The sequence below is a fragment of the Corvus hawaiiensis genome, chromosome 20 (genome assembly GCF_020740725.1).
Source record: "Corvus hawaiiensis isolate bCorHaw1 chromosome 20, bCorHaw1.pri.cur, whole genome shotgun sequence".
NCBI classification, from domain to species: domain Eukaryota; kingdom Metazoa; phylum Chordata; class Aves; order Passeriformes; family Corvidae; genus Corvus; species Corvus hawaiiensis.
In genome coordinates this window covers 4724312-4752066 of record NC_063232.1, presented here as the reverse complement: position 1 = coordinate 4752066, position 27755 = coordinate 4724312, and the positions used below count along the sequence as shown (strand labels likewise).

The following is a 27755-nucleotide window of genomic DNA, read 5'->3' as shown; positions in this document are numbered from 1 at the left end:
GAGCAGTTGGCTCCAGGCTGCATCCGACACCTCGTAGGCAGGAGGTGGCTCTTCAGCTTGTTTAATTTTACCCCCACTAGAGCAGTCCCAGAGAAGATGATGGGATACAGGAAGTTTCCAGTGAGTAATGGGGATGGTTCATCTGGTTTGTGAGTGTCTGATTCTCCTCATGTTCTCAGGCACTGCTGCCAGTAGCTCAGCAAGGGCCATGGGCTCCTCCACAGCGTAAAATGGTGCCTCCAGTGAGACACTGCAGGAATTTCTGCAGGAATTTTCACTGGAGAAAGCATTTGCTTCCACCCACCATGGCCACATGTGCTGATCCCCACAGCAGTGACATATCCAGGGCATTTCTGCTCTTCAAGGTGAAGCCTTGAGCACAGGACCACACATTTTAATTGTCTGTCATGTGAACAAGGGGCTGAAAAGTCACAGCTGTGAAAGAGGCAGATGACTCCTGGAGAAACAGTGAGTCGCACACAGGGACTCCCTGTTACAGCCACCTCAGTGCCCTGCTCTCTCCCATCCCACCTCCCAGCACATCCCCAAACTTCCCAAGGAAAGAAAGAGAAAAAGTCAGGCCACAGAGTAAAGCCAAGCGTGAAGGAGCCCGCTCTGCTCCTCCCTTGCAAATCCTGCCGGAACACGAGCTGGGGAAGACAAATCCCTGAAATCCTGCTCCGAGCCCACGGTCCCAGGCTGGGGAAAGAGGAAGGCAAGCTCCTTATCCTCAGCAAAGCCAACATGGCACCACTGACAGCTTTCACAGGGCATGAGCTGCTCTCCCTGCCGCAGGAGCCTCCAGCCTTTTCCTTTTCGGGGACTGGGAGAATTTATTTCCTCTGCCATTTCGGAGGATGCCTGCCTTGCCAGAGATTGTTTTGCAGAGTTCAGACAGATAAGAAAGTGGTTAGCAGGCTCTTCGGTGGAGGAAGGGAGGATTGCTTAGTAAGGGAAAGGCGACCGCTCTGCTCTCAGCAGCCACACGCTGCCCTTCCTCTGAGGCCACCCCTCCAGAGGATCCTGGTGTTGGGGACAAGGCAGGGCCACCCCCACACCTCTCCACCCCGGGTGTTTTTCGGGTACATCTGCTCATGGGGCCACGCTGGTGACCAGAGACTGTGTTCCCGTGCCAGGACTGGGATCTGTCTCTCCTGGAATCTGGGAAATGCGGCTGATGAATGTTCAATCCAACATCTCGATTGCAAATCTCAGGGCGCTCTTGCGACAGCGAGAGCCCTTTCTGCAGGATATGTGGAGAACAAAAAAAAAGGGCAGGAGCCCAGTCCAGGCTGCCCATGCTGTGGGGACAGTGCTATGGTTTTCTGGCACCCTCCCTGTTCCAGAATGTGTCTCTGGAGCGGTGGCAGGAGGGAGCTGGCCCTGCTGGGGGGCTCACAAGGAGGAAACCCTGAAGATTCACCAGCAGATAACTCTTTCCCAGGAACTTCCTCATGGAGACAAGGGGAAACTGCCCCATGATTTGACCCACGGAGTAACTCAGAGATTCCTGCCCCACGGGACAAGGTGCCAGTATCACCGAGTGCTGAGACAGTGGGAAGTTGGGTGGTGGAAGGAAAAGCCTGACACCACAGGAACGGGGGAGGAGGGATGGCAATCTACAATATAAAAATACCAAAGAAAAGGTGCAAACCAGAGCTCACCCTGACAGCCCCTACCTGCCCTGCCTGCACCATCCACCTCTTGCCTTTCCAGTGTCACCTCTGCTTCAGGCAGAGAGGAAACTGTGGCACAGTGGACTTCCACCCCCTGAGGTGTTCATGGGCCCACCGTCTCTCACAAACCTGACTCCTGACCTCGGCAGCGGGAGGGAGAGGAGAGGCAAGAGCTGGAATATTCTGCCTGGTCCTGGCAGAGCTGGCTGGGAAGCCATTTCTGTGAGTTTACACAGCTTATACGTTCTCCATGCAGTTCCTGGCCGCCTTCCATCGCAGATGAGAGTTTTATGTCGAATTTTAAGTTTGACCACAAATATTTAAACTTCCTTGGACCACAAATGCTGTATCTTCTTTGTGGTTTAGTTGGCACCAAATGAGTATTTACAGATCCCTATATGTCTGTCTGTCATTTAAATATCTCACGGAGGTGCCAAAGGCTTCCAAAGTGGAGGGGCTCCTCCAGCAGACCCCTGATTCCCCCTGTCTGATTCCTCCCTGGCAAAGGTGAGGGAGAGGTGCAGGCACTGGCCAAGCCCTTGCAGAGGGCACAGCTGCTCTGGGCTGAGCATTTCATACTTGCACTCTATTAAGTTTTCTTTCCAGAGAATGTCATCTGAGATCCCACCGTAACTTCCACAGTTCCCTGCCCTGGTGGATACTTGAACTGGGATGAAAGCATTTGGAATTTTCTCCTCTTCTTTTAGGAAACTGAGTCTACAGGAGACTGTTTTAATGAGAACCACTAAAACCTCCTAAAGCAGCACAGCTCCCACCTGGCCACTGCTCGCAGCCTCCCCACAGGGGTTTTCACTTCCTCAAACACCAGCGATTCTCAGCGGGTGATAATCCCAACCTGCTGAACTGGGATCCTGCTCTAGGTAAACTGGTCAGAGTGGTTAGTGCCAGTGGCATAACAGTATCAAAAGCAGGCAAGGTCGTTAGGCCAGGAAAATGCAGCCAAATAAATACCATAAAATATCCCTCCTAAGCATCCTGTGCCAAAGGAATTTGGTGTTGCTGTTACATGGAGCTGGATGGGGAGCACAGAGCTGAGGGTGCCTGAGCTGACACCCAGCTGGATGGGTGACTTATGGAGAGCAGCAGCCCAAAATCTGAGTTAAAGCACGCATCGGTTTGAGTCAAGTTGTGTGTGTGTGTTTCATTTCCTTCAGACCTTTTAGTCTAGGGCACAAACTGGATGCTCATCCCACCAGTTTCAGGGGAACTTTAGAACGCGGGAGATGCTGCTCCTGCAACACTGCTTTTCCCATTCCAGGGATCCACAGCACCGTCCGGCCGTGGCAGCACCTGGGGAGCTCTCTCGCAGCTCCCACCACACCTTGGGGGACACAAAACAACGGCTTTTTTGCCCAGGGCAAAAGCTCCAGTGATGGCTGCCCACATCAGAGGAAACAGATACCTGAGTCAGAGCCATGGGATGAGAAACCTCTGCTCCACAAACCAGAAGCCAGATGGAGCAACGTCAGTGCCGAGCTGCCCCGGTGCTGCTCGCATGCCTCCCCAGCCCTGGATGCTGCTGGGAAGCTCAGGGCACTCCAGCTCTGCTCGGCTTTGGGAGTGGAAAGAGAAGCAGCTTTGCTTTGAATTAACAAAGCCCTCGTGGAAGAGCAGCTTGCGGGGCTGCTGCGTGCAGGGAGGAGCTCCTCCGACTGCTGGCTGCTCCATCGGGGCCAGCACTGAATTCCCTTGAAAACAGAGGGTGGGGATACAGCAGGCAATGGAATAACACCAGAAAAATACCACCACAGCTTGGCTGGCTGCGACACCACAGCCCCAGAGATGTTACCAATACTGGCATTTCCCCCCCGCCCCGCCACAAGAACCGCGCTGGCAGCGCGCTCCCGGCTCGGGGCAGGGCGGGAAGCGGCTCACACCATTTCCAGCAGCCACTTCAGGGAGGGACAAACACTCTATTTTGCTTTACAGTGAAATGCTGCCACTTAGGGGACTCCCGATGACGTTCTTGTGCCTGAGAGCCGATGTCCTCTTCCAGGAGGGGCTGCTCCAAGCAGGACATGCTCCATTAGCCTACCAGAGAGAGGTAACGTTCGGCACTGGCCCTGAGCTCCAGCCCATGTGGATCCTGCTCTGCTTTAAGGAAGCAGCAAGCACAGCTCTGCTACTTATACCCAATACTCAGCTCTTCTGGCAAATGATTAATGGCCTGAGCCTTGCAGTTGCTCGCTTCCAGCTGGGCCAAGAGCTGCAAACACACCTAGGGAAGGGAAGGGAAGGAGGAATTGGAACGTTGGCTTGGTGGGGAAAGGAAAACTATTCGCTGTGTCTTTGTTTTCGGGAGAGCTCCTCCTCTCGGGAGTGGGATGCTGAGTGCAGAGCAGGGCCCCTGCCCCGAAACGGAGGAACTGAAGCAGAACAATAGGGTGGGGACTCTGGATGGGCCCCGACAAGTGGGGTGGGCTGGAGCAGGGGCACCGATCCATCCTTTTGACTTCATTCACACTTACAGCTGCATTAGAGACATTTCCTGAAAGCACAGTAGGAAGAGAGGGGTATTCACTCACTCCACCCTCCATCTAACGCTGTCCTCGCGATCCAGCCGTGCACCGAGAGCCAATTCTGGCCTCTGGCAGAGCTGCAGGCCAGACATTACAAGCGCTGGTGTGAGCAGCACAGGTCCCCACCCGATGAGCAGCGCGCAGACTTGGAGCACAAAGGAGGGGTGCAGCAGCCAGCAGAAAGTAAAAAAATAAAAAATCAATGTAGGGAAATGCAGAGCATTGTCCAAAGTGGACAAGAAGGTGTCAAGAATGGGATCTGAGTGTTTGGCTCCGGGACGAGGAAAGGTGCAGCCAGTGGGTGACATCGGATGAAACGAGGCAGCTCGTGCTGGGAAGGAGGGCAGTGAGAGCCACGCTGCACGGGGGCCTTGGGGCAGGATCTGAGCCACAGCGCTCCCACCCCGGGGCGAGCGCACGGCCGTGTCCCCAGCACGTCATCTCCCGGCGATGCCATGACCTGCACCGGGAGCAGGGATTGGGAACAGAGCGGTGACGAGCCCTGCGCCTGACTCACCCCGGCCTGGGAGCCTGCGCGGCCCCGGCGCATCGGGAGCCTGCATGTGGAGCCTGAAAAACAACTTTTTTTTTCCCTCTTTTCTTAAAAACAAAAAGCCAGACGCCCTCTGCCAGATCTGGAGTTACTCAGGCTGACTCACAGCAAGGCTCTCCTGGCTCTGCTGGCAGTGCCTGCACGTACCTGGAGTGGGCTGTGCAGGCTGTGCTGGTGGCACCCACGGTGTCACACACCTGGAGCTGTGGCACTTCCCCGAGTGCTGTGACAACAGCCTGCTGCAGCCAAGCTAATTATTTTCAGCTTCAAACTTCAACCATTTTTGGTGAATCCCCGAATGAAAAAAAAAAAAAACCCCAAATAAATGAAGACTATAATTTTTTTTTTTTTTTTTTTGTAAATGGGAAAAGTATTTCTTTCATTCTCCCATAATACGAATCCAGCAAACATGAAAAACATGAACCCAAACCAAAGCTCAGACATCACATCTGGGGAGAGACCAAGCATGGAAAATTTTAATCCAAAGGTTAATGTTTGGGAAGCTCCGAGTGTGTGAAAAGAGGGGTTAGATGGGTGCTGCTCCGCGGCTCGAACAGTTATTGCCGCCAAGTGGCGGCTTTCAAACGGTGCCTGCCTGCCCCAGCCCAGGCACTCGGGGTCAGGAGCTAAAATAGAAAACAACTGAAATCACTGGAAGCAAACAAACACTCAGATCAGATGCTGGAAAAGCCAAGCGATGAAGGAGCCAGCAGCAAGAAATGCAACTCGAGCCCTGTGACTGGGAACGGCCTCCTGACTCGCCCGGGGTGAAGCGCCCCAAACCACATGGTGCTGGTGGCCCTTGTGACCCTCTCCTGCTCCCAGAGCCCTCCTGTGCCACCTCCAAGATCACTTGACAGCCCTGTGACACTCCTGTCCCAACTGTCACCTCCATCTCCTTTGCTCACTACTCTGCAGGGTCACACTTTAGTGGTTGTGACACCTTGGGGCTTTTTCCACCTCACACTTTTCTCACCAGAACCACCATTTCCTGCCCAAGGACAGAGCACCCAACTCTTCCCCTGCCCCCAACTCTTGCCTTTTCCCCCAGCCCTTCCCCCTTCACCCCACCCCAGCAGAAACAACCTCCTTGTACCTGCCCAGAGCAGCATCTCTGCTGCTCTCCTGCTCACTCCACCCTTGCACCCCAAGCTGCTGGGCTCCTGCACCCTCAACCCTGCAGCAGCTCTGCCCTCTGAGCATCTCATGCCCCCGTTTTCCCCACATCCTGCCTCCAAAATGCCTTTGTCTTCATCTTCTGCATTAGATTATGCCCTTTCCAGACTGCTCCTTCCAGACACTAGAAATCTCTCATCCCCAAAGCTCCAACAGAATAGCATCCTAATTGCCTTTGTTAGGGATGGGGCCATGTCTGTAAAATTGCCACGGCTGCTGCGAGGCCGGGTCGGCACTAACAATAGCTTAGAAGCTCCAGGAGTTCAGTGTGGAGCCCTCCCACACTAAACCAAACACAAAGAGAAGGCACCACATGTCTGCAAAGGCGGCCGTGTCAGGTGGGTCGGAGCCCGGCTCCCGGGGCTCCCCGGGGGTGGGAAGGGAAGGCACGGCCCCGGCAGGCGTGAGAGCATCCGGCAGAGCCACGCTGCATCCAGAGGGATGCTGGCCGGGATGCTTCCTGGGATCAGCCAGGACAGATGGGCTCCAAGGAGCTGCAGCATCCCTGGGCTGGGCTCTTCACTTGCCAGAAGGGCTGGGCTGCTTCTCTCCGGAGTGCCAAGCCCAACAAGCTCCTGCCCAGGCAGCTGCTGCCTGGAGCCACGGGAATATTTGGTTTTAGGCATGTCACTAAAACAGAGTTGGGGTGTCATGCATTGCTCCCTCCAAGGTGGTGGTGCTGATCAGAGAAGTGTAGGGATGGATGATGGGAGTTCAGCTCCTAACATGCTAATTTTGAGGCTGCTCAAGGTGTCAGACACAACCAGGCTGCTGGGGGACACACAGACACTGGCCAGAGAAGAGGAGAGGAGAGGGGGAACTGTCAGCTGTTAGCAGACAATCTCTGAAAAAAAGGATGGGAAAAGCATAAACTAGTGCACAGAAATGGAAATGGTTCTTCAATAAACCACTGGGTAAGGTAACTCAGCTTAGGACCAGTGCCTTGCTTGGCTGAGCCCAAAATCCAGGCACCTCTTGCTCCCTGACCGCACTCTGCAGGTAAAACCCTAAATCTGCTGAAAACTAACCTCAGAAACATGGAGATAAAAATGAAAAGGCAACAGAAGTGAAGCTGAGGGAAAACACCAGGAACCTCTATAGACATGTTTCTCTAAGCTTAGCCCAGAAAAAAGGCTCTAAAAGCACATGTAAAGCACCTCTGTCTGGGCAGGGGAAGGGAATGGTGATGCCAAGGGAAGACCCCGAGGAGCAGCTGAAGGGAAATCGTGGCAGGGCTCACCTGCAAAGGCAGGGGAAGTGTGTGATGAGAAACGTGAGCAGAGCAGGCTGGCAAAGCCTTGGCTCAGGAGTGGGCTCCCTCAGGGTTTGTGCTCATGGCAGCATGTGCTAGCATGCTCAGAGGAGTCCCAACAAAGGCCAGGCAGGCGTGCTCCAGCTGCCCGTGGACCATCACTCCCTCTCCTCATCCCTCCAGCCAAGGGGGAAAATGTAATCAGAGCAATTTCTATTAGCAAGAATATAAAGACTTGGAAGCTCTGGGCTGTCTCTTGACAACTAATTAATTACCAGGTAGCATCCCCTTGAAGCTGCCAACACAGCACACACAAGTTCCAGCACGATTTAGGGAGAGGGATGAACTTTACAATAAACTCTAGAATTTTACTTCATCTCCCGCCACCATCTGAGATCCTGGGGGAACAGGAAGGGGTGGCAAGAGGCAAAGTCTGAAGCCATCTGGGATCATCATTAATTCATTCACTCGTGGCCTCTGAAACAAGAATGCTGCCGACTTGTGCTGTGAGCAGCAGCTTCCAGCCACATGAGCTCCTCGCATCCTCCATTTCTTAAATGCTCTTCTGCCAGTTTCTGCCATCCCTGGCAGTCCCCTTGCCTGTCCCCCAACTACCCCATGCTGTTTTATGGGAGGAAAGGAGTCTCCCAGGATCATTCCCAGAAGGAGGACACAAAGGGACAAAGGCTATTTGGGCTGCAGAGGCTGTCAGGGAGAGCAGTGGGAGCTGCTGACCATTGTCTGTGCCAAGTTTTGTCAGGATATCTCATACAAAAAAAAAGCTAATGACAAGCTACGGTTGAAGATCAGGATGTGTGACCTGTCAAGGAGCTGGGCTTGGGCAGGCAGGACCAAGAATCTCAGAATGGTTTGGGTTGGAAGGGACCTTAAAGATCATCTGGTTCCAAGCTCCCTGCAATTAAACACTCCCGTGGTTCAGTGTAAGCCCCGTGGCAGCACTGTGAGGTCTGAACTAGGAAACAAAACATGAAATGTGAGGACATTCAGGGACAGTCATCCCAACATAACACTTCTCAGGCTCTGAGCCTCAGGGAGATGGAAGATGCTGTTCAGTGTGGCACAAATGGCCTGAACTACCCAGTTTTGTCTGCACCCAGGGTGGTATAAAATTGACCATCAGCAGCACCTTGATCAGCACAGGGGGACAGCGCTATGTCCTTGGCTGCCTTAAGGAGACATTTGATATGTGACTACTCTCCCACCACTTGAGACAACCCAGGCAGCTTTTGGGAGCAGAAGCCTCCATCTCCCTGCTCCAGGCCACAGCTCTACTGGTGGCCATGGATTTCTCCCTTAGACACCAGCACAGCCACAGGTCATCTTGCTCAGGTGCAAATGTTCTGGGCTAAGCCAAAACATTTCTTTTCTTTTATAGATTTACTTGATGTAAGTCCAAAAACTGAGATGACATCAAAGAGCCCATTGAGCAGATCCCCTCCAGAAACACACGGGGACTTTACCTCGTTAGTACAAACACGGTTCCCCTGCAGACTTCCTGGGAACAGCTGAAGCAGCACCGCACTTCAAAAACCAGCCTGCACATCACAGGGCTGGGGAGGAGCTCAGTTCTGGCTCAGGATTGTTGTCAACCCTTTCAAAGCCCACGCAGGATCACACACAGAAATTGTCACAGCCCTGGGGGGAACAACTTTCTCTTTGTCCCCAGGAGATGGGCTGTAGAGGCAATGACAGGGCAGGAGCTGTCACAAGGAGCAGTCGGGGAGGGCGTGAAGTCTGATGTGAAGGAGAGAAAGAGAAGACTTAGAGGATGGATTTACCCCTGCTGGGACTGGTCAGTGATTGTTTCCCATGAGCTAACAAGAGGAATGAATGTCCCTTCAGGATTTCAAGCCCGTGCCAAGAGTCCATCTTTCTCTGAGGGATGGCAACTGCCAGCAGTTCTGTCCCCGCTGCAGTCCCCAGCTTGGATCTGCTGCTGGCTGGGGTCTGAGGTCACTTCCAGAGGGACACAGGAGACCTGCAGGAGCCCAGGCTAAGCCGTGGCATGGAGTGACAATCAGGAGATATGCTGCTTCCTGGAAGAGTTGGAACTGATGTGCAAATAATGGCAGAAAAATGTGGGGCAAGAGAGGGTTAGAGAGAGATTAGTCTGGGGCACACTCTGGGAGATACACAATGTTAAGTATGAGGGCAAAGGAAATGAAAACTGGAAACTCAAACATAGTCAAGAATCCAATCCCAGCCTGGGCAGGAAGTTTACACTCTGCTTCTAAATATACATGTTTTTAAATCAACAAGCTTTCTTGTTCCTCAGCTCTACTGTACATCCACACGGAGAATGAACCGGATGGAGGCACTGCCAAGCCCTCCCAGAGAGGTGTTCTGTCCACGAGGGACAGGGATGGGCGACAGGCATCCCTGCCATGTCCCAGCAGGGAAGCAAAGGCTTCCCTGCTCCTGAAGGTGCTCTGGGAGAACAGAATTCCCAGCTCCAAGCTCCCTGCTCGGCACAAAGCACCCAATCCCTTGCAGGCAGACTCCCCTGTGCTCTCCAAGTGCCCATGAGGAGCGGGAACAGTATCCTGTGAGCACAGCTCAGCTGTGGTGCCTCTTTCCTCCCTGCTCTCTGGCCACTGCATTCATGCTCAGCAGTCGGATAGTCACATATTTTTTTTAATTTGATATAATTATCTCCTAGAAATTACTGTACACAGCCTCTTGGGATCTAAAGCAATTAAGTGAAGATAAATTTCTTTCATGGAGCAAGCTGTCAAAGGATGAAGCAATTTCATTCCCCATTTGAAGTGGAAGCTTTGGGTCATGCATGGTTTATTTGAAACAATGCCATCACCTAAAGCTGCTGATCTTATCTGTCTCTCTCTCTGTCTCTCCATTTCAAACTGCTGAAGATGTGCAGCGTGGCACTGCCTGAAGTGATGACATCTGGCATCAGGCCAGCTACAGAAACAAGCTGCTCCTCCCCGAGCCCGAGTGCAAGAGGCCAAACATTCCTATTAAAAAGGGGGAAACCGAGGTGAAATCTGGGAAGAGCTGAAAGTCGGGAATCCTGCCCAAGGGAACGGGAGATCCACAAGCTCCAGGAGGAGCGAGGTGCCTGCAGGAAGGGGTGGCACTGCCCAAGACAGGATGGGGCATCTCTGAGGGGTAACAGGCTGCCAGGCTTCCTCTCCTTCACCAGGCTGCCCTGAAGCCATGTAAACCAGGCTTCCAGGATTTTATCACGAGGAGGAACAGCCCATGCCCTTCAGTCTGTATGAGGAGAGACACGGCAGAGTGGAAATTATATCCCATTAGCACATGCATGCTAAGTCTCTCAGAATTTCCAGCAAATTCTCTCCTGTCCTCACACTTCACCATGCCAAGATGTTTCATTTTAGACCAGAAAACCGCATAAAAATAAACTCATTTAAATAAACCATTCTCCAAAGTGGTGGATTTTATCCTGGAGAGGGGAGGATGTTGTGGAGCGAAGTGTGGCCGTGGTGAGGGCTCTGCTACCTCCACAGGTTCAGCACTGGAGATGCTCCCAGAGATTCCCAGAAGAAAGGCATGTTTAGCAGGTATTCCATACTTCCCAAATGCGGATACCTGGAGGATCTCTCCTTTCCCACATCAGGACAGTCACTAACTCAAGTCACAGGGAAATTGGTGAGGATGCTCATGTCTAAATGGAAGTTGCAGTTTTGAGTGTGAAAACAGGCAAGTGCTGAGCAAATGCAGCTCCCACGGCCTGGACTGAGGAGAGTGTTTCATCCACGAGGCTTCTGCAAAGCTCAGATCACTGCTGATTAAATCTTTGCTCATTAGAACTAAAAAAAGTTACTGGTACTAGAGGGAGCTAATAATAAAAACTGGCAATGGGTGCAAGTTCGAGAAGCATCTGGGTGACTTAAAGAGTGCAAAAATGATCTTCAGAAGTGACCTCAGCACCAGACATGTGGCACGTCACCGACAGCTGGGAGGTCACTGTATCAGCTCCAGAAATGCACAGCAACAGGCACGTCCCTGACACACCCTGGGGCGCTGCTCCAGGGCCACTTTTCCATGGGAATCACGCCTGGGACAGGTATCAGGTGAAGTGACACAGCTCTGGAAGGATGTAGCAAACTCCATCTTTTTTGGATAGACATAAATCTCCTTCCTTCCCTAGTAATGGCTGCTATAGTAAACATCACAGCGTTTATGCTCAAGATAAATACGGAACCAGAAGGTGAATCTGTTCTGTTGTTCACAGAGCAGGCAGTAACTCCTCAGAAAACACATTTGTCTTCATCCTGAGAGCTTGTGTTTATGCATGCATCCACCTATTCCAAGTACAATGAAGTTTTGGGGAAGTTCAGAAAAATAAATCAACGGAATGACTACAAGTAAGAACTACAGTTGTCACTATTCATAATATATAAACATATAGACAAATATTTGTTACATATGGTGGGGAAAATGCTTTATGTAACATGCTGGTATGTAAAATGTTAAGGCAAATTTTGTTAATTTAAATAAATTATGGGGTTTACCTTTTGTTTAAGGAAATATATGCAAATATGTTATGGGGAAAAATGTGATTAAATTATCTGCTGGATTAAATATCCAGCATTTTTCATGTCCCACCACAGATACAGCCAGGCCAGCAGCAGTAAAGCTGCTCATGTGGGGTCTCTGCTTGGGAAGAATTTTAATGCTTCCCAATGAACCTTCCCTTAGTACCCCCTCGTATTCCTAAGGGAAACGGGTGGCCTGGGGCTGAGGCACTGGGCTGAAATCCTGGGTATCAGGGGTTTGTTCTCATCCTGAAGCCAAGGCTTCCTGTGGGACCAGCTTGGTCCCTCAGCCCCGTGTACCTCTGTTGCCAATCCCTAACAAGGAAATTGCTTTTCCTTCTGTCACAACGTGTTGTGGAGATACATTCATTAATGCCTGGGAAGTGCTTTGACTTCAATGACTTTGAGAAAAAAAACCCCAATAAATAAGATCATGGTGGTGTCTTCTTCTCTCTCGGGTTTGGGATGTGACAGCAGGAGGGCACTGAGGGTGACAGCTCTGTCCTGCCACAGGAGCTGGGCTCTCCATCCTCGCCCAGCCCCAGCCCAGAGCTGGCAAACGGATTTGGCATCCACGAAAACAACACAAGCTCCAGCTGGGAGCAGAAACGTGGGGAGCAGACTCCAAGCTCAATGACAGAGGTCACCTTCCGTCTCCCGTAGAGACAGAGTAAATCCCCATCTGTTATTTGGGCTGACCACTCCCTGCATTCCAGCCCGTCCACTTCTTTGGCAAGCTTTGCAGGACGTGGATCTTTCTTATTCAGGATAACAATGAGGAGTTATTAATTGGGTCTTTTTTCGGGTTTCCTGAGGTCCTTCCCATAGCTGTGTTGGTGGATACCACAGCCGTCCTCGCCTTCAGATGGGATTTCAGCATTTCAGTTGGGCAAAGACAAAACAGTGCCATGAAAGAGGGTCCCTCCAAAGCTGAGCCACAGGCAGAGGCCAAGAGTCAGGTCAAGGACTGAGTTTAGTACCAGGAAGAAGAGTCTGAGCAGTGGCAGCGTATCCAGGTGGCAAAGTGTGAGGCAAAGATGCAACCCCGAGTCCCAGGGACCTCTCATGTAATCCAAAGCACCACATTAACACCTGAGCAGCACAAAGATTGTCTCAGGCCACGCTTCATGCCAAGGGACAGCTCAGCCAGCCAGAGCAGCCTTTCCATTTCCTCAAGAGTTTCTCTGGGTAGCAATAAGAGATGGCTCATTGGGAGGGGATCCAGCATTAATGGTGTTTTAATGAGGCCTTTCAATACACTTATAGACTAATCAGCAAATTCCATGAGGTCTGGGCTCTCATATGTCATTCCAAGCACACTAAATCCATGGCAATACCTCTTCACAGCCAGAGTTGTGTACTCTCTGGGCCTGATGTCCTGCCAAAAGGTGACAGCTTTTGTGCCATTTGGGTGCTGGGGCAGCAGAAACAAGGCCATTTCCCACTGGAAAATCCCAAGGGAAGTGAAGGGTGTACACAGTGGGCTCCAAGGAGGTGCTGCACATGGTCTGGCTCTCTTTTCCTAGGTCACTCCACTATTCCCAACTCTGGGAACACAGGGTCAGCAAGTTCCGTGAATAGGACATTTCCCATTTCCCAAGAATCTGTGCCGAACCTCTGGAAGCAGCTTTTAGGACAAAAGGACTAAACACAAGTTTCCCATCTCATTACATAAACCTGGCCTGACCATGACAGAAGCGAGGACGTTGGACAATCAGCATCATCTGATCCGCATGGAAAGATCCAACACCAGGCATGGGACAAGGCTGATTTATCCTGTCAGGCTCTGCCTCGAGCTGATGATCCCATCTCATTTCCAGAAAACACTTTAAAAGAGCCTTTAGCTGACACCAGAGCCAAGCTGTGCAGGGCTGGCTGAGGACCCGACATGTGCTGGGGCACGTGCACGGCTCCCACCCTGATTCACTTGGAGCCAACGCTGTGGTTGAAGCGCCCTGTCCAAGATGAGCCTGGAGGAGAGGCAGAGGTGGCTGGGGAGGAAGGCATGGAAACATCACAAGCCGCTTGAGAAAACTCCCCACGCACCGTGGTAGCGCTCCTTCCCTCCACATGCCAGGAAAGAGGCATTTCAGGGACAGGGAAGGTTCTTTCCACCAACTGCTGGTTCTTCCCTCCCCGCTTCCCCCCGCAGGAGATGGGGCTGCCTGGAAGGCAGCACCTTGTACTTCCCTGCAAGCTGTGCCCAGACCACAAAGCCACTCTGCCTCTCACTGACAGGGGGGGTTTAAGAGAACACGTGTAACTGGATCTTAACACGTTGGCAGGTGGTTCCTCACCTCGCAGTGCGACTGCAGTTCCCACACACAGCTCTCAGCCCCGGCACCAGGCAAAGCAGCAGGACCCCAGCTCTGCAGGGTGGGGGCTGCTGTTAGATCTGCTCCTCCTCGCCATCCTGCCTGCCCAGGGCTACAGCAGGACCTGTTCACACTTGGCTGCGGCAAAGGGGCTGCAGGGCTTTGAACTCCTGCTGCCTCCAGTGCCATTTCACAGCCCGATGCCACGGCCGTGCGTCAGCAGCCCCGAGCACTCGGCACGGCCGGGGCGAGAGGACGTGAAAAGCTCCTATGCCCCAGAGACTGCGGTGCACAGGATACGGCCTGGATTCAAATCTGGTCAGCAGAGGTCTTAAAATGTCAGTGTAAACAGGAGGGCAGTGCTGGCGGGGCCGCAGGGAAGCTTGCTCAGGCTTATGCTGCTTAACAATAGGTTCAGTGACCTGGACAAAGAAAAGCTCTCCTGATAAAGCCAGCAGATTAGACACCGTCTCAAACCCTCCCATGCTTTCAAGAGAGCAACTCAGTAACAGGTAAAAGCTTGGAATTGCTCAGTCACCTACTCAGGAACAAACCCCGTGCTATTTAACACAGTTAATGTCAATTTGTGCCTGCAGGAAGGAGCAAAGGCTGCAGGACACTGGGAGTGTCCAGTGGGTACAGAGGAGAGAGGGACAGCACAGTGTCACCTCCTCCTGAGGAGCAATGTGGTCAGCCACAGCTCAGACACACCAGCAGAGCAGCTCAGGGGATCCAAACCATGCCCAGGACTGTCCTGCCTCTCACTCCATCTATTCAGCTTATGAAAAAAGGATGGGAACTGGGGGAGCTTGGGACACATTTACATATCAGAGCAGCAACCCACGACTTCCTAACCTACAGCAAAACTCAATTATTGGAAACTGAGACAAAGCAAGTTTAGCTGGGAAATAATGCATGTTTTTAACAGCAACTGAAACTGGGTCTGGCGACAATTTGCTGAGGATCCTGAAGGGTTCTCAGCTTTCCAGAATCAAGGGTTTGTGCTTTCTGCAAGACCTGCTGTTGGAAATTTCCCTGTGGTTTCATCAGGGAGAAAAAACCAGTGGAGATGGCCACAGCTTCCCCAGCTTGCCAGCATCCGGGGCTCTCCCGGGCTGGATTCCCAATCCCCAGAACTGACGCACAGCACCGTGGGCTCCTCTTTGAAGAGGGGGTTTCTGACCTGTATGTTCTTCCCAGAAGCTCCCTGATGTTCAAAGCACCTTGCTGACAGACAGGCAGGTGTGCCTGTGACAGTGACCACCTCCCCAAACCCAGCGTGGGGGTGGAGAGGGGGGAGCAGCCCCCCAGATACAGCCCTGGGCGAGGCACAGGGGAGGGCTCCCAGCCCAGCTGTGACATTTCCTTTCACCTATACCTGTACAGCTGTTTCCTACAGGGCTGCAGCCTCGAGTGAGATGTGTGAGGCTTCTGTAGGTGCTTGGGAACAAGATGGAACAGAAACGCTTCACACCTGGCCCCAAAATTACAGCACGCTGGCAAGTGGCCAACATAAACTGGCAGAGTACCAGTTGCAATGGACATCAATTAAGCAGCCTGTCATCCTCAGACTGCAGGCTTTGCTTTTTGCGATCTGCATCGCTCCCTAAGCCTTCAGCAGCACCAGCGCTGGAGTTTTCCAGATGGGATCATTTCCCGCAGATTCCACTCACTAGATTTATTGCAGGTTTTTTTTTTCTTTTTAACCCACCCCCCCTTCAAGAGGCTGAACTGTTATTCCACATTGCAGATTTCTCCAGGGCTGGATTCAGCGTCCTCGTGCCGCGCTAGTGCTTGTTTGCTATCGGTTCCCTTCACCTTCAGCTGCAGAAACTCAGTTTTAAGAATATCCTCAGAACTCTCTTAGCTTAAAAAGTGATTAAAAACTGAGGCCAAATGATAGCTGAACAGAATTCCTCTTTGGAAGATGCCCTGCACAGCCCTAGGAGATGTTGCAGCAGTCACTGGACAGGACTTGTGCCCATTGCAGACACCAGCGTTGCCTCCTCTGCCACCCAGACATGGGGACATGGACGGAGCCTGGCACTTTCCACTGTGCTAAAGGCACCTGGCAAAGGCAGAGAGAGGCTCTCGTGGTGCCCACACAGCCCCTGGCACTCGTGGTTCAAGGTGATGCCAAGGACAGCAGAGGAGTTCAAAGCAGGTGATGTTCTCCACACTACCTTCGTGGTGGCATAAAATCCAGCCTCTCCTCCATCACCCCATGACATCACCTTCCAACATGGCCCATAATTTAGTTTAATTGCCTTTTACAATCCAAAGGCATCACATGAAAGGGAAGGTCGAGGCTGGGATGGAGTTCAGATACTGGTCAGAAAATGTAAACATCTCTTACTCTGCCGCCTCGGGGCTGCCAGCTCCTGCCAAGTCCCTGCTCCGAGCAGGGCTGCCTGTGGCAGGGATCTTTCACGGCTTGTTTGGAAACCCAGGGAAGCAGGAATGGAAGGAGTTTTTCAAGGATGACTCCTCCTTGGACTCTCCTGCTTGGGGCTCCGATCTCTGCTCACAGTTTCCCTTTTCCTCTCTGGACCAAGCTCCAAGCTGGAAGCTCTTGCTCTCATGGGCTGAGAGCATTTGCCTGCCAGCTGGAGGGAGATGCTCCAAGGCTATGGAATGGGAATATGGAAAGGATGCTGAGAAAACAGTTACATTTGCTCACTGGGGTTTTCTCTCTGCTTACAAAGAGTTTGTGCTCTCAGAGCCCTGGTCTTGCTACCTTTTCTCTGATGCCTTGCAAAAAGTCCTCCCAAAATCACTGTAGTGTGGCCGCTCCAAGATGGATTTAATCCCTGGCATTCCAGGAGTCATTAGGTCTCAGAAAGGACAAAAAGCCTGGTGTTTAGAGGCATGACAGAGCCCAGTCACTCCAGCAGCTACTCCTCCTGGGCTTTTAAACCTGGGGCTCCCTTTCCAACAAGCATCAGACATGACTACATGCTGCCAAGAGATCTCTGAGAGTCTTAGGAAGACTGAAATACCATGAATAAGTGAAGTGAATAACAAGACAGGACTAATTTTAGCCCAAGTCTAAGTAATAATTAGCTCCTAATCAGCTAATCCAAAGGCTAGTGCCAATCTAGAGTATGGTGGGGCAACTAGAGAGAGGGGGCAACAAGATGTGAACTATCCACCTGGGCTGGACAGTGCAGAGGAAAGAGATTTGGGATTTCTAAGGGGAATAAAGCTTGGGGTTTAGGCTATCTGCACTGACAGGTGAGTGAAACAAGGAACAGCACCAAGTGTGGGAAGCTCACTGGCCACCCCAGAGCTGGAGGAGCCACGCAATACCCAGCTTGCAGGTCTGGCAGTAAAATATTGCTAATTAATGTTCAGAGCCTTGCATTTTAGGGCTTTCATTTGCCTGGTGAGGTGAGACAGGGTTGAGACCAGTTGAGTGGTGAGTATCTGAGACAGTCCACTCCACACATGAGCATGCACATGAGGGAAAGGGAAAAAAGTGCCTTTCTGTTTGAGAGGAGGGAACCACAGTGACTGGCCCTATAAGCACATGTATTAATCATGCACCGTCTGGTTTTAATCCACACACTGCTGATCCTGCGTCTCACTGTATTGTTATCAGGGGAAGGAGTATTTCTCCTCAATCTTATTCACCAGCCAAAAGCCTGAAAATGCAAAAAACACATTTGTGAAGTGCCTTCCCAAGGACCCTGGGCCCCGGACCTGGTGAGCTGGGGCTGCTGCCTTTTTATTGGCGTTTAAAAACCTTTTATTAACGTGTGTCAGGGCTGGGGGAGGAGAGACAGGCTCAGGTTTCAGGACCCCCCATGCAGAGAGGTTTATTGTGGGAAGGGACATTAACACTTTCTCCTCCACATCTGCCCATGGCTGGGGCGTGTGGCAGAGGGTGTGCTGCAGGCACAGGCCTGGGGGATGCACATGCTGAGCCCATGAAGAGCTTGCAGGGATGTGGGCAATCCATGCCTGCAGAGAGGAGAACCTCCCTGCTCTGCTCCACATCAGGGATATCTGCAGCCCTCATCCAGCTTTGCCACGAGCTCCATGGGGTCACTGCAGAGCAGGATGCTCCCGAGACAACAGCATCCAGCGAGAGCTGAGGAATCCAGGACGTGCCCCAGATTCCCAGGGCTGCACCCACGCACCCACACCAGGACTCTCTTTAACCTCAACACGACCCAAGTGGTTTCCATTACCAGCTCCCCACAGCAGCACCGTGACTCCACAGTTGCCACCTTCCTCCTTCCCGGCCTTAACTCAGCCATGCTGCTGCTCCCTGCTCTTGCCTCAGGTCCAAGGCTGGGTGAGGGAGGTCCTGGCAGTGTCTCCTTGGGCTGCAGAGGCTGCAGACACAGCTGACAGCTCAGGCACCAGGCTGCATAGTTTGCTGCTGACTGGTATGGTCGGTGGTGTTCCATCACACAAGCTGCAGTGGAGATGTGCCCAACACACACACCCAGGAAAACAACACCGAGTTCTGCTCACCCTGGAGCCAGCTTTTGTTGGTTACAGCTCCAATGACAGTGCAAGAGATGATGGGAAGCTCTAAGTGTCCCACTGGCTCCAGCAGGAATTCGAACATGCGGCTTCATGGCAGCGAACGGAGTCAGAACGTTTTCACTCAAAATAAGAGCCAGGCCAAATGCTCAAAAACTTACTGAGAAACTCTGGCTGAATTCTGCACTCCATCTGCTAAATGGGACGTGGAGAACAAAAAGGAATGGGAAGCACAGTGTTTGTCCTATACAGCTTACAAAACAACCACCCTGTTGGTAGAGCCAAGAGCCCAACACCATTTTTAAGCCCAATTTCCTTCAGTTCTGCCTTTCAACAGATTCTTTTCCTCTGAAATATTACAAATTAATTAAGAAGCTAGGGGGTAAAAGAATGGGGTAAGGATTTGGAGCATCAGCAAGCAAGGTGAGATATCCTTGTGGTAAAAGCCAACTGCCTCTTCCTTGCCATGCAAGTGGTAGAAAAGGGACCCAGAGTCACTCTGGCACACCAGAACCCTCCTCCCAGCCCACAAGACATTCACATTGTGCCATATAAAGAGCAGTACATTCTCATTGCCTCTCCAGCAAAGAATTTGGGCTGAAAACTGGGCCAAGACTGAGAACACAAAGAAATTGGGTGCAAAAAATAACTCCTGCTAAAAAGCAATGAAAAACCAATATGGGAAAAAATCAGTGCCAGAGGGAGCTGCTCCATTGCCATCGCTTGCTGGAGGCTCAGGGACACAGATCCCAACACGCCACCATGCTCAGCACAGACATGCACCCTTCCACTGCCAACAGCCCAGAGATGCATCCCCTAGGCTCAGAATGGTTTGGGCTGGGAGGGATCTTAAAGACCATCCAGTTCCAACCCCCTGCCGTGGACAGGGACACCTTCTACTAGACCAGGTTGCTCCAAGCCCTGTCCAACCTGGCCTTGAACAGATAAGCTGCTGAGGAGTTGGATTCATCTGGGCTCTGCAAGCTACAGGGAGGGCAAGGAGCAGATGGTGGACTGGAGATGGGACCGAAGTTTAAGTTGGGTTGGGGGATTCTTTGCTAGAAAGTGCCTTTTTGTATCTTGCTCACAGTCACTCTCACGTGGGTTTGTGCCTCTCAGTCCTGGCTGGCTCTGCAGTGCCTTCTGCAACACCCCACTCCTGCAGAGTCCAATAATTCCTTCATTAATGCTGCAGAGCGATGACATTTGTGGACCAGGGCAGTCATTTGACTGTATTGATGCAGCTGCCACTCCAGTTCCTTTCTAGAGTGTTTCCAAATTGCAGAAAATGAGGCAGGATCAGCCAAAGAGGTCACTTTGTCTCCTATTCCAAGGTGTTTACCTCAACCCAAGTTCTACCTGAGAGAGTCACCCTGACTGCTTTTAAAATCTCCAAGGCTGAAGAGTTCCTGAAGACTCACTAAGGAGGCTGCTCTCAAGTGCTGAACTACCCAAAGGTGTGAAACCTTTCCTAAAGTCTCACTTTAATCTATTTTGCTGCAATTTCTGCTCATTCCTTCCTGTGCTTTACAGCATGGAGCTGGAGGACAGCTTGTTCTCCTCTCTGCCTTTTCCCCAAATTTCCTTTAGACTAAAAAGCCCCAGCTCACCCAGGCCCTTCTTGGAAATCAGGCTTTTGAGCTCTCTTTTCTAACTCACTGTCCTCCTCTTCATCCTCTCAGGTGTCCTCTCCACACTGAACATGCACACCTGCTGTTTCACCTGTCTGGTCATTAATAAAAGCACTGGTCAGAAAGAAATGAAGGGGTACAGGCACAGCCAGGCCTCGCTGCTTCCCTCTGGGATCGGTACTGTTTTTCTAGCAGAACTGAGAACACACCATGCCCGATATTCCCAAATTCCTGGGTGGCTGGTGTTGAGTTGTGAGGGCACCAACTCCCACCTGTGGAGTTGTGCAGTTTCTTTACAAAGCACCAGAACCAGAGCTGGGACAGGGAGAACTCAGCTTGGAAGCTCTGGTGCAGGTACAGGACAAAGACACAAAGATGAGTGCGAGTGCCTGGCAGGGCAGGTAGATGGCACTCCAAATAAACTGGTGTGTAGTTAGAGGAGGCAGAGTTCAGGGAATACCGACCCCCTCCCACAAGTTACAGGGCACCAGGGCTGCTCAGCCACCTCACCTGCCTGCTGGGGGCTCTGGTTTGTGGCTGCTGGGAAAAGAATCTCTGTACAGGGACACTGGGACTGTCCCCAGCAGAACCCCCATGAGGCCACCACACACACTGGGCAAATCTTAGGGCAGCAATGGCAAACAACTGCATGCTTCTTATTTTAACCCTGTCAAACAGAGCCTTGAAAATTCATGTTTCCACAGACACTTCCTGGACTAAGGTGCTTCCCCAAACTGGGAGGGCTCTTGGTTTTACTGGGAGCCCGTGCTCCTGTGCTGCAGGCAGTGCTGTGAGCACAGGCTGGGGCAGACAGAGAAGTGAAACAGAAATTCGCACCTTTGGGTCCCTCTGTGAGAAAGGTCCCGAATTTCTCACTGTCATTTCAGGACAATGTCAGGAGAAGAAGTGGCACCAGGAAAGGCACCTTGCCACTGTAACACACAGGCTCTCCACAGAAACCTGCCTCTGCATCCCCACTTCTCCTCCTGGAGCACCAATCCCTCAGGGAGGGGACACTGCAGCTTCCCAGATGAGCCACGTTTTTGGAGCTGCAGTTCTGCCTCTGAGCAGGAAACTGTTGAGAGCCACTCTCATCCTGCCGTGCCTCCGAGGGCGTGCAAAACAAATGCCATTGTGCCTCCTCCATCCCCCACCAGGCTCAGACACGCTCTCCAAGTGCAGCCCCCAGATCCCTCCTGGCCAGGTGGTGGCAGAGAGCAGACCCAAAACCCCACATCAACAAGGGAACTGATTTCATTATTCTAAAAACAAACAGGCAAAGGAAAGTTCAGCCTAGAATGAGCTCCTAGAGCAAAGAAAGGAAAATAGAGAGCGGGCAGTGGGGAATGCTTCATATTCCTAAAAGCCTTTTGTACGTTAACACATGGTGTCTGCTTCTCTCTAGTCACCTATTTATCACTCTCCTCTTTAGAGAAGGAAAAAAGTCCTGGCTGCCTTCCTAAGGCAGAGTTTTGTGGCCGGGGGGAGGGGGAGGGTGCTTTAAGCATGATGCAAACCATTTGGAGTGCACCGAGAGCTCTGCCAACACAAGCTGCACTATTTAAACAAGTGAGGAAATGATCGTATATACAACATGCCAGCGAGCACACACACACCAGAGGAAGTCGAGAGGGGTTTTCATGACACAGAGCTGGATGTCAGCGGCTGAAAGGTCGATATTTTCCCTTAACACCCTTCTCAATGACTTAATCGTGTTCCGTTTGCACAGAAAACTTCCCAAGAATAAAAGTCTGGAGGAATCGAGGGGGGATGTTTGGCCTACTGCTGACCTTGTCCGAGGTCCTCTCCACGTAGCAGGGCTCCTGGGGGGCGACCAGCAGGGGAACGAAGCCCGAGAGCAGCCGATCCTCTTCCAGGCTAAGCAGGGCAAGGTCGTCATCTGGGTCCTTGTACAAGGGCACCTCCGACTGATTCACTGTGGTCAGTATGTTACAGAAGTCAGCCAGCGTCGCCCACACATCTACTGAGACCCTGGGAGAACGAGGAGAGACGTGAGCAATTCAGGGCTGGAATGCGTTGGGAGTTGCCTGCAATGCTGCAGCGAATACCAGAGAGGTGAGGCGAGGCGAGGCACGGCACCGCTGCTGCCCTGCCCCGCGGGACGGCTCCGCAGCTGCGCTGGCACCCACCCCGGCAGGGACCGTGACCCTCGCCCGCCAGCGCTGACCCCGGCCACCGTCCCCCGGCATGGGGATGGGCTCCCGGGATCTCGCCCTCGCCGCTGCTCTGCCCACCTCTGCCCGCTCCCCCAGCCCGAGCGCCCGCGGGCAGCGGCCTCCCCGTGCGGTGCCGGCGGGAACCCGGCTGGTTCCAGATGGGAGAAGGGATGAGTTACTCAATTTTAAAGCCTGCTGGGAGGACAGAGCGAACACCCGCATTGCTGTCGGGGCTGAAAGGGCTCTTGGAGGGCTCCAATCCACCCTGGGGGGCTCCAGCCCAGCCCCGAGCATCCTCTCCTTCGAGCAGCTCTTATCGGCTGTGACCACGTGCTGCAGCCAGGCTCTGCAGCACAGAGATTTTCTCAGTTAAACCCCAGCCATGGGCGGTTAAAGCTGTGTTTTGCTTCTGGCCATGGGTTTCAACACTCACGAGCGACCTGCAAAGCTGCCTGTGCCACGTCTCACGTTCCCAGAGTGGCAGTGATGTGCAGGGTGCAAACGCGAGGCCAAGGGTAGCCCTGGACCGCTTTCCATGGGTTCCCATCACACACCCCCACAGCTGAGCACAACCCAAGGAGGACCCAGCACCCCAGAGTGAGCCAGTGTGGAGAAAGCAGGGAAACAGGCAACAAGCATGGCGGGGTACTACAGCTGACCAGGCTGCCTTGCACTGCATTTCTCCTTCCTGTTTCTACAAACACTCAGATTGGGGTTTTTTTTAGGATGTAAACTGGGATTTAAGTAGGAAATAGGGGAAACTGGGGCTGATGTGCTTCTGGTGGGCTGTTCCTCCACCCCACAGCTCTGGAGAAAAGTACAGGGAATCCAGCATCCCCTGGGGTGCAGCAGTGACCGGTGCGGGCCGAGGCAGCCCAGGGCTGGAGGGAGGCCCCCTGCTCTTTGAACTGCTCCAGGTGGACAGAGTCTGCACTCGGTTATTTACGGGAATCAATGTACCAGGAAAGCACACTGAAATGAAACATCTTGTTTTCAAGAGCGTCCTGGGAGCCAGGCAGAATGAGGAGCCATTAATCAAAGCCCGGCACGTAATCAGCACACATGTAACGCAGAGTCGCCCACGTCCCCGAGCCAGCCCTAGCCCACGTCCTGCAGGGGAGAAGAGGTCCTTCAAAACCCTCTGGTCACAGACACCAGGAGCTGGGTTCATTCACAAAGCTCCATCGCTTGGCTCAGCCAGGTCTGGCTGTCAGAAATGTTTAAATATGGAAAAAAATAAACAGTTGCAACACGTTTTTCGGAGGGATCTGTCCGAGGCCCTTTGTGATGTAATGGGAAACGCTGCGTTTGTGCTACCAGCTGGAAAATAAACAGAGCTGCGAGGGTTAAAAGGAACTGAACTTTCCACGACCCCTATCTGCAAAAGAAGAAAATAATAAGAGGAATGATCCACTGCCCCACAGCCCTGATAGTTTATCCTCCGGCCCGGGCTGCAGAGACAAGCACCGGATGTGATAGGGCTGCTCTGGGCCACCTCCAAGGCGAGCTCTGCCCATGGGAGATGCACAGGGCTTGGGAGGCTCAGCCTCCCCCAGTGCCCTGCTGGCAACTGGGCTTGGCTGCCTGAGGCCAGTCACATAGCACTGGTGGGGCCCCACGGCCACGAGGGCTCGCTGGGATGAAGGAGGTGCAGAGGCATCAGCAGGGAGAGGAATGGGAAAAGTGCCTGCAACTGCTGGGGAATGAGAGCACTGGGGTGCTGGGGACAGGCAGGGATGCAGGGGACATTCCCAGGGAGCTGGGACAGCCAGCTGCATGGGGCCACGGTGGAGGAGAGTGGAAAGAAACACATTGCAGAGAGCTCGCCCGTATTCCCAATAAGCAGAGCTGCAGGCAGGGGATGATGGTGATGGTGAGGGCGGGAGGGAGGCAGAGGGCAGTGGCAGGATGCTGGGCTGGACTGGGATTCACAGCAGGGCAGGGGTAGCGGTGGCAGGGGTATCAGCACAGATGAGGTACAAGGAGCATCTCCCTCCACAGGGCTTGGATCCAAAGTCAGAAAAATGCCACAGGAACAGTCACTGAGCTGGCACTGCTAATGCCCTTGCAGGCACCCAGCCCAGCAGCGCCCTTCCCTCTCCCCCCTGGCAGCATTGCCAGGCAGGGCACCCCTCACCACCTGTGAGTGTGAGAGCAGTCCCTGTCACTTCATCCTTCACCTACAGCTTGACAGTGCCTTGCCACATCTGCCATTTGCCCTGGATGTGACAGATTCCCACCCTGGGCTCACTCCAGTCAAACCTCAGACTGTGCTGGCTCCCTGGGTAGCCAGCTCTCACTGCAATGCTACCCCAGCAGCGCCCTGCAGAGCCTTCAGAAAGCCAAGAAAGAAGCAGTGCTGGCATTTTTCCCTGGTTTTCTCCTGTGATGGCAGAGGCAGCACTGCAGAGATCAGTTCTGACCATTTTCTGCCACCCCCTCAGGTGCAGCTCCTCCTCTGCAGCACATCTCCCATCACTGCCACCACCAAGATCATTCACTGGCAAAGCCAGCGGGGACAAACGGCTCACACTGACACCTATGGCTCTGTGAATCTCCTGCTGGGACATGCACTCGCCCTGGAAGGTCACACAACACTTGTGAGCCCTCTCAGCCTCCTTCTCCCCACTGCCCCTGCCCAGGACCAACCTCACAGCTAGCCCCAGGCATTTCTGGCTTATGTCACCTCATGGCGCGGTAGTGCTGGAGCCTCCGTGCAGAGCCCAGGCAGTTCCAGGTGCCTGGAAGCTCTGTGCAAGCACAGTGCCACGGCTTCGACGTCCCTCAGCGGAGGGAGGCCCTGAATTACTGACACTGAGCCCAGGCACGCCACTCCCAGGTACAGGGACGAGGCTCCCAGAGCTTTTAAGCGAGGAAGCGAGAAGGGGGTTAGCGCGAGGTCTTTCCTTGGAACGGGGGTTCATTCACTTCCCCACAGACACATTTACATTTGCTTATTCCACTAGGACAGGAAAAAAAAATAAGAGCTAATTTCTTTTTTATTGCCTCAGGATTCCAGGTTTAATGTAGCTGTCAGTGTGAGCGCAGCCCAGCTGCAACGCCGACGGACACGGCCCAGCCAGGCAGCGGCGAGAGCCGCGCAAGTGCGCAGCGAGCTGGACCGCGGCCCCGGGGCCGAGCACCGCCCTGGCGAGGCTGGGGATGGCTCCTGGCAGAGATGATGCATCACCACCCGGCCAAAGGCACACGGTGAAGCACGGGGAGAGCAGAGGATGCCAGGGTGAGCCTGATGCTCGCCGAATCCCCACGCGGGGCTCTGGCGTGAGCCACCATCCTCACCGGGGGCGCGGGCTGCCTGGTGATTAATATCAAGCACAATGACCCCATGTTACAAGCCTGCGGGGGCCTGTGGAGGTGGCCATTTCCTGTGTAATACCAGCTTGTTTAAACACTAACATCCAAACTCCACAGCTGCAGCACAAACCCGGAAAGCGCGGCGCAGAAGAAGCCCTGCATTGTGTTCCCAGCCGCTGCCGAGCCGCGCTGCCGTGCAGATGGCAAACGCCTCGGGCCGCGCGCTCCCGGTGCCCGCCGGATGAGGTGCTCTGCAGCCTCCTCCTGGGCTTCCTCTCTGCTGGACCATGGGAAGCTGAACTGAAAGTGGCTCCTTTGCAAGGAGCAAAAAGGGTTGGCCACTGGAGCTCTTCCCAAAAGGTGTTCACCAAGCTTGCTCCGGGCTGAGAGAGAGCAGGATGAGGTGGTCACAGCCCTTCTGCATCAGCGATTTCCCCCACTCTGCCCTGTACACGGTTATCCATAAACCCATTCCTCTCCCAGGAAGCCGCCTTTAGAGCTGGAGGGATGCTCTCCTCCCCAGGAGAAGTGCAGTCTCCTCCCAGCCAGCCTCTGCTTTGCCACAGCCCCCTTCTCCACAGAGACTTTTGGTTTCTCCTTTGGTCAACTTTATCTCCAATCTCAACCAGGTTTACACTACTGAGACACCTCTGAACCCTGGCTTTGATGTCTCCATAGGGAAACTGGTGGCCAGTGTTACTGAGGCTGGGATCTGCAAAAGGGATTTTCCATTTAGTCTCCAGCAAACTCCAGCAATGTCTTGGCACCCCTGTGCAAGACTCTGTCCATCCCTCCCAGTGGGAGCTGCCATCTCAGTGACACTTCTCTGCAAGAGCCATGTGATGAGAGCGATCTGGCACATCTCTCTGGGAAGGTAAGCTCTAGAATGTGCTCACAGCTTTTGGATTTAATTTAATACTCGGTTTAAATTAACCATTTCTAAATGTTTGCAGACGGTCTCCACAAACTGAGAGGCCCTTGGCCCCGCGTGGAAGGAGCATGGGTTCGCCAGGGTCAGCCCTGCAGCAGTGTCTGTCTAGCCAGTGGCTTCCCCATCAGTCCCTGTGCTTTGTTTAGCAATGGATTAATTATGGCAACAGAGCAGAGCAAGGAGCAGCTTTGCTCCCTCTGTCCAGCCCTCTTCACCTGCTTCCCAGCCATATGTCCCAAAAGGGGATGGAGTCACTTGTACAGTGGCCTCCTTGGAGATCCACCTTTTGACCCCTCTGCTGCCAATATCTCTGCCTTGGGGGATCCACCCTACTCCCTTCTTCCCAGAATCCCTGCTTTTACACCCCAATCTCTGCAATTTACTCCTGGGGACATTTGGTCCGAAAGATGCTTCTCCAACTGCCTTAAACAACCACCTGCAGAGAACTCGACACAAGGTTTGCCATAAAACATGCAGACAGAAATTAATTTTAAGATACAAAAGTGACAGCTGCTTGCTGCTAGAAGTCCTGGCAACACCTGGTTCAGACACACAATTCCCGAGGCACTGAAGCAGAGAAGTCCAAGGTTAAGTTTAGCTCCTATTCTGGAAAGACATGAGGAAAGAGTCATGGAAAGCTTGCTGAGCACCTCTTCCAAAATAGGAAGGACACCCTTCACCTCTCAAATACACACAGAGAGGTGTTTAGGAAGTCCAACAACTGTTCCAGGGCATCCCCTGAGCCATGGTGACCATGCAGTGTGGCCAGGAGCTGGATGAGTGCACTAGACCAAGAAGGGTGGATTTGGGGAAAGATGGAGCTTCTCGCTTGGGTTGAATTCAAGACTGCTGAGCACTCAGGTAGGGACAGGATGTCTGCCAGGAACCAGGGTTCATTCCCAAGCTCCCACCAAGAAAAAGGACCCTGAAGACACAGCCTCCTGAGCCTCTCATCCCACTCCACGGAGCCCATTCCCGCATGGCTCACATCCATCTGCCGGCTTTCGGCAGCGCTCGCTCCTCACACCTTTCCCTCCGCCTCTGTCCAAGGGGGAAAGAAGCGAGCTGAGGAATTTGGTGTGGGGTTGGTTTTGTTGGGTTTTTTTTTTTATTGTAAGGACTCAAATCCAGCAGTGTGATAAATGCATCCGAGC

General features: G+C 52.9%; 1 protein-coding gene across 3 annotated transcripts in view; it reads right to left on the bottom strand.

The window, feature by feature from the left end:
• SMG6 (SMG6 nonsense mediated mRNA decay factor) overlaps positions 1-27755 on the bottom strand; it is a 108440-nt gene that overhangs the window by 23737 nt on the left and 56948 nt on the right. For all 3 annotated transcript variants that reach the window (XM_048324780.1, XM_048324782.1, XM_048324783.1), the window contains exon 13: positions 21969-22170. In XM_048324780.1, the coding sequence (XP_048180737.1) occupies positions 21969-22170 (202 nt within the window). The remainder of the gene's footprint in view (positions 1-21968; positions 22171-27755) is intronic.